At 35.1% G+C, this 6,685-nt stretch overlaps 2 protein-coding genes across 4 annotated transcripts in view; both read right to left on the reverse strand.

Moving 5' to 3' along the window:
• Window positions 1-958, reverse strand: part of LOC116842720 (lysosomal acid phosphatase-like) — a 3,356-nt gene extending 2,398 nt beyond the window's left edge. The window contains exon 1 of the mRNA XM_032812316.1: window positions 854-958. Within this exon, the coding sequence (XP_032668207.1) occupies window positions 854-958 (105 nt within the window). The remainder of the gene's footprint in view (window positions 1-853) is intronic.
• A 17-nt stretch (window positions 959-975) lies between these two features.
• On the reverse strand, window positions 976-6,685 carry LOC116842673 (lysosomal acid phosphatase-like). 3 transcript variants are annotated; one of them, XM_032812219.1, is made up of 7 exons: window positions 6,383-6,683; window positions 5,015-5,202; window positions 4,491-4,586; window positions 3,639-3,878; window positions 2,683-2,989; window positions 1,878-2,086; window positions 976-1,397 (listed from the first exon to the last, which is right to left on the reverse strand). In XM_032812219.1, exons 2-7 carry the CDS (start codon window positions 5,165-5,167, stop codon window positions 1,254-1,256), a joined length of 1,149 nt encoding a protein of 382 aa, XP_032668110.1. In that variant the 5' UTR covers window positions 5,168-5,202; window positions 6,383-6,683; the 3' UTR covers window positions 976-1,253. The 3 variants fall into 3 exon arrangements, with proteins under 3 accessions (XP_032668110.1, XP_032668111.1, XP_032668112.1); XM_032812220.1 differs by having other exon boundaries at window positions 1,254-1,397; window positions 6,423-6,685; XM_032812221.1 differs by lacking the exon at window positions 6,383-6,683 and adding an exon at window positions 5,367-5,568 and having other exon boundaries at window positions 1,254-1,397.

Here is a 6,685-nt window from a genome sequence, read left to right on the forward strand (position 1 = left end):
ATTAACTATTTCTTTAGAGTTCCGGTTTGTTTTACAATAGTTCTAGAGTTCTATATCATATATAACAATAGTTCTAAATAATTTCGACAAATTAAAGACAACAAATTAAATTATTAAGCCGAGACTCGAACCGAAATGTTTTGAGTCTTCGTTAATTTATTAAGCCAAGTTAGTTAAGCCTGGGATAATTTTTTAAAGTTGCTTAAAGACATTTTCGCGTTTGCAAAGGTGTATTTTCGAAAATGACGTGAAGTGTGCGTATTCCGCTTTGCATCGTCTCTTGCATGACAATATGCCTTAATGTCACTATACTCCCTCAGTAACACTACTATAATCTTGAAAATAATTTTCCAATATCTCAAAGTCGCGCCCGTAACGTTAGATCCATCGTAGCATTACATTCGGATTCTCGCGCATGCGATATCTATCTGCGCATGAGCCGAAAGTCGGTCATGCGACTGATAGTTAGGTCATGTAGTGTTAGCATGTAGAGTACGTTCTAAGATAATTTTCATAGTCTTTTAAAGTAACTTTTTCGATTACAAAAGTTCAATTTCGTAAAAGACGTGCGTATTTCGCTTGAATCGTCTCCTGGATGACAGTGTGTGTTAGTGTCATTCTACTCCCTCAGTAGTACATCCAGAATTTTGAAAATAATTTATCAATATCCCAATGTTGCGCCCATAACGTTAGAGATGATCTAGCTTTGCGATAATTTCGCTGCTCATCAATGAGACAAGAGCAGAGAGATTGGATATTTGTCCTTTTCTAACTTAGTATCATTGTACGGGAGTACAACGGGCACGAACTATTTATCGCATTTTATCGTTACCACCGAGAAAATGCGCCTAACAAACGTAATAAAGGCGTACTTTGTTTTTGGCGTCTTGAAAATGTGCCTAGCTCTGGCTACTAAAATCAAGCTGGTGGCCGCCCTCAGGCTTCTCTCTGCATTCATTCGTCAGAAACAACGGGTCTAATAATTTCGTAGACTTTATTTGCTCGCTTACAGTTTGTTATATTGGAGTTGTATCAAAAGTTTCTGTTCTGCTGAAAAACGGTTACGGAAGTGTAAAATATTTCGCGAATTTTCTCGTTCCTATCATTTTGGCTCGTTAAATGCGAGTTTTGCGTCTAAATCATTGCCGGGAGTGCTGAAAATAAGCCTTGCGTCTTTGTCATGACGAGATATTATCAAATATGCATATTTGATATGTGAAAAGTTTTGGACGCACACGGAACTATACAGTTTGTCACATTTTGCATTCCGCATCCCAGTTTTCCGGAATTATTTTACTCCAGATATTCTTCAGATTTTGCAATAAACAAGGACTCGCGCAGTTAGGTATTTCCAGAGGTGACGCAATTTTCGTTTCCGAATTGTTCAGATATAGCATCTGTAATAAAATCATAAAAAGAATCGTATCATTAGTGTATTGTTTAGGTGGTATATACGCACAATTACGTCATCTCGTTGTGATATGAAGGATATTTAATAATCCTCGCAACTATGCTGTTAAACTAATTACATATCATTTCTGGTAATTATGCGTAATCACTCCGCATGCATTACCTCAATTTACCATGATCCGTGAAGAACTGTATCTAATATTTTGAAACATTCTGTGAGCCGTAAATGTTAAATCAGACGTGAACATTTTTATAAGATTTGTGCGTAATTACACTGAGAAAAAAATATTTCAAAATTTATTTGTGGGATATAAAGTTTATTTTTGAGAAACAAAGTTTATTTCTGTGGAGTAAGGTTTGTTTCTGTGAAATAAACCTTTATATACACTCACAAATAAATTTTCAAGTATTTTTTTCTCAGTGTAGCATCATGAATTTAAAAACAATAATGCTATCAATATATCTACCTTCACTTCCTGATCCCCGTTATCGGCGAGATGCAATTCGAGAATGAACGTCGCCCCGTAATCCGGTTTGAGACGCTTACTCGTAAATCCCATCGTTCTCATCGTATTAACGATAGTTATGTCATGAGCGGAATAGAAGTAAGCACGTCTTGATTGCGGCTGAATTATAGTCTCTTCCATATGTTGTAGAATTTCTTTTACTAACGGACCTGTAAGGTGTCGCAGTAGTGAGATTTGGTTATATTTATTTATTATTTGGTGATTGCTTGGTGATATTTTGCATCACCAAATACTAATAAGTAAACCTACCCAAAAGTTACACTTCGATTTCTTTTTAATTTGGCACAAATGTAGAAGTACAAAAAATATTTAAGTCATATTTTTCATTTTGGCTCACTTTGAGTTTCACGGGCAGCTTTATGGCTTTTTAATATTCCCATTCTTATCATCAACAAGTGTAACAAAAATGCATAAAAAATAAAATTGAATATAAGATACAGTTAAATAATTTTAACAAAATCGTTATAGCTGAGACATCGGTATAGCCGAGACATGAATCATTCTAAATTTCTTTAGCCGAGATTCCAACCAAAATATTTCAAATCTGTGCTAAATTAATCAAAAATTAGAAAAAATATGTCCTAAATATTTTTTGTATTTCTACATTTGTGCCAAATTAGAAAGAAATCGGAGTGTGCCTTTTGGGTAGATTTACTTATAAAATCTCGCGATATAATCTGAAAAGTACATTTTCGCGGGGATAACGCGCATACTTTTTATTGTTACGTAGAAGTTATCGTCGTACCTCCTTGAAGACGTTTCTGAATATCGTTGTCAGTGAAAAGCGCCAAACTGCGAGCGGCTATTTCGCGCATCTCGTTGTTGTAAAATTTCTGAGTCCAGTTCGGAAGTTTTAACCCGTGTTTTTCTTCGATCTCGAGAGTATTGTAAAGAAACTCGACGTCGGTGATCGTGGTCATATTTTGTCCTGTATATTTCGTCAAGTTCTTGTAATAATCAGCCATTTCTTCGCCCGATCTTTTCTCCTCCTCAAAATAGGCTTGCTTCAGAGCCTCCGCTAGTCGTGAGCATGGCGCTTTTACGGCTATCAACTGTAACAATATTACTGTTTTGAAAAATACGTATTTTATAGGCCTCTACTTTGCTAATATAAGCTGGCGCTTCATATTTGTCGGCAATCAGGACTGTTTTTATCAGTATTTTTTATCTTGTATAATAAAATATACAATTTCAGGAATAATCAGAAATTCGTGTACCTATAATTATTTGTAATTGTATTATTAATTATATTATTAATTTACATTAATGATTATATATTAATAATTTATAAATGTTTATTAAATTATAAATATCAATCTGAAACTTATCTCGATATTCAAAAACAATAATGAAGGAAAGCATACACTGCCTTTCAAATAATAAGATGTTTAGAAGAAGCGTATTTTTTAAGATAACGTTCACCTCTTATCTTTAAGATAACGCGCGCCTCTGTTATCGTTTAAGTGTTTCGTGTAAATGTTCGTGAGATATTTCGTGGTTACTTGATTCGAGCGCGGGTCACAAAGTATCTCGTATACAGACGTCTTTGCAAGTACGAATGGAGTGCTAAATTTAAAGACAATGGTACTTTCGCTTCAACGCGCGAATTGTGGGAACGGATTAGGAAAACGCGGAATGTGTGCGAAATGTGTTAATATGAGCTGCTTATTTGCTTCATGTAAATTCAATCTTGAATCGTACCTTGTCCATCTCTCGCGGTATCGAGTACACAGGAACAGGTGTCCATTCCAAATTGGGTACGAACATGTCCTCACGACTCGGCGGGAATAGTCCCGCGAGAAGTGCTTGCCCTGACATGATGCACCGCTCGGCAAAAGTGCTACGCACCAACGTGTTCGCACTTTTATATTTGTTGCCGATTATCACGCCGTACTCCTCGCGAATCCATTGACCCACCTTATAAAGTTGCTGCATTCCCTTCTGGAAGTAAAAGTTTCGCGGTCGATGATGCACGATGTCTCATTTGCACTGCAAATCTAAGTGTGTTTTAATTTTACATGCTTAAATATGTTATTTGACTGGAACTCTTTCAATACGTTTCTTATCGCCTTAAATACACATACACACATATTGAAACGTGTTAATTTCATATATTTAAACGTGCTTATTGAATACATTTAAAGACATTCGTTTAATACGTTTAAAATGTGTTTTGTTTAATAAATAATCGCTGAAATAATTGAAAAACTCTCATTTAACTCTGAATTTAAATCTGAATATCTCATTTGAGACGAGTTTCAAATAGTGGCTATCAATATACGAGCTTAAAATTTGCAGTGCACTCATGCCCAATTGTGCGTCTCGCGAACGATACTTCTTACGCGTAATGATACAATTTAATTTACAATTTACAAAGTCGGGATACATATACACATATATTCTTATCACAAGATATACATTGTATGTTATATTTTGTTTCCCGATATTATATTGTTATTATTTCCGTTATTATCTTAGTTGTTTTTACCGCGATTTACTGAGACGCTTTGTGTATAAGAGATATTTTTAACGGTATTTGCATATTACTCGAACCTTGGTCAAAGCACCCCAACCGCCGGGCCAAGAGTAATTTAAGTAAGGGTCCTTCGGGTAAGTTTCCGTGGGGTTTCGGTCACCATGACGAAACAGCTGCCAAGAACAATAATTATTTTCGTATGAAGAAAAATTAGAGTGTCACGAAAATTTATCACTGGTCTCTCTCTTATCTATATAACTTTCGACTAACTTAAAGTTCCCCACTGGGTTTTTTACTGAATATACAGTATAAAAATACTGCATGGGAGAGTCGAGTCATAAATAACTTCTCACAAAGACAGTGAATATGTACCTGTTTCTAAACATTTGTGTGAGGAATCGATGAAGTTATTCATTAGACGTAAGCTATCGTTAATGGTAACATATATATTGTTGGATTAGATTTTATTGTAAAACGCATTACGTATGAAATAATATTCACAAAGAGAAATAAGAAGACGGAAGTCACTTATGACTTGATCCAATAAATTAATGTCAAGTACAAGTAGTATGCAGTAATTGCTGTCGAATGAATTACTTACGAAGACCACCTGCTGCAACGTGCCATTCTTAGAAGTTTGATCCGCAAATGCCGTATACGCTAATAACGTGCATCCGATCAAAGTTCCGAATACAACCACACTCACGCAAACACCACGCTTTCTGATATTAACTTGTTCTCTCTGCCGTCTCATTTGCCAAATTATCGTTCACCACAATATTTCTGAAACTTATTCGATCGGGGATTACAAACCATATATTTAAATAACTAATATAATGTATAGAGTAAACCTCAATCGCGCGCGCGAACGGCGGTATTGAAAATTTTGTATTGTTTGAAGTTACATATTTTATTATTTATATCGTCCGATCTCTCCCTATGTCATAACTCACCGAGTATGTCAAATTCATTTTTCATAATTCATTAGACGTCGGCTTGCTGACAACTATGTTATCACTTGACATTCGGTGTGTCTCAATGAAAAATTGAACAGCTGTTTTCCGATTTTGCCAGTAATAAATACACATGTATTCATAATTATCGTTGGCATACCGAGCAATATTTTCAAAATTTCAAAGTAATAACTTAAAGGCAAATACGTACTAAATATTACTGCAAATAATAGTAAAGTAATTCTTGATCGACATGCCGGGATAAGTATATAAAAAATCAGTGCATCTTTAAAATAAAAATAGTCCAAATATTAGAGAAATTTCTTATAAATAAGAAAAAATTTTTGAAGAAAAATGAAAAAGAAACTTCTAAAATCGTTAAGTAATCTTAACATTTACAAATCGTAATATCATCAAAATGAATAAAATAGTAAACATCGTTTTATAAGAACACTAATGAGATACGTATTTACTCGAATTGTTATCAACAACTTGAGTACGAAGATTTTTAATTTGACACGAATATTAAGAAAAACGTTAACGTTAACAATTTGTTCGTATCAGCCTTCAACTTGCTTTATGATTTTGTAACTATGTTAGTCTACTTTCTCTTGTATTTTATCAAATCATAAATATCTATTTTATTATCATTTAAGTTAACGTTTACTCGCCGAATATATTAAAGCCCGGTATTTGTCCGTCGTTATCAGTAACGATTCGATTCCCCGATTATTAAGTTTATTGACCCGATAAAAGAAAACAAAACATTCCGACATTTGTTATGTCATGATTTGATATATGTCAAGAGACAAAGTTCTCTTTAAATTACAACAAAATCACGGCTTGTATTCTGAGCACACTTGACGTTAAATGTTTCCAATTGATCCTTGAACTGCGATAATATTATATACAACTTTCGTGCGAAACAAGTATAACTTTTTAAATTAGACGTGTTCATTAGTTGAACGACTATTTGATCTACAATGAAGCACATTCGGTTCACTGATTTTACTCACGATAACCTCCGATAACGGTATATGATCTCTCTCTGCTTACGTCGAGCGTGCGTCTGCCTGTACAACACGACACTGTCGACTGTCACTGCCGAGTGCGTCGGAGCGATGCAACTTGTCAAACGTGCGCGGAGTGGGAAGGAAATACGAAGCACACGTGGTGTGTATGCATGCATCACGAGGTCGCGTGAACCGAAGCACGTCTCGTAATTCCTCAAGACGCGAGCTCACGAGCGCGAAGATACCGTATTATCGAGTCTCAACTGGAAAAGTGCGTTGTAGAACACGACGATGATGGTTATTCTT

The sequence above is a fragment of the Odontomachus brunneus genome, unplaced genomic scaffold (assembly GCF_010583005.1).
Source record: "Odontomachus brunneus isolate Ranch 3 - 2012 unplaced genomic scaffold, Obru_v1 Obru_scaffold_026, whole genome shotgun sequence".
Lineage (NCBI taxonomy): Eukaryota > Metazoa > Arthropoda > Insecta > Hymenoptera > Formicidae > Odontomachus > Odontomachus brunneus.

Bases quoted from the DNA above. Each gene is read 5' to 3' on its own strand.
- LOC116842673 (XM_032812219.1), bottom strand. From the start codon at position 5,167: ATGAGACGGCAGAGAGAACAAGTTAATATCAGAAAGCGTGGTGTTTGC. The intron at 3,879-4,490 runs GTTCGAGTAATA...TTTTACTTCCAG, and splicing joins GTTGGGGTGCTTTGACCAAG to AAGGGAATGCAGCAACTTTA. The intron at 2,087-2,682 runs GTACGACGATAA...GACACCTTACAG, and splicing joins TCAGAAACGTCTTCAAGGAG to GTCCGTTAGTAAAAGAAATT.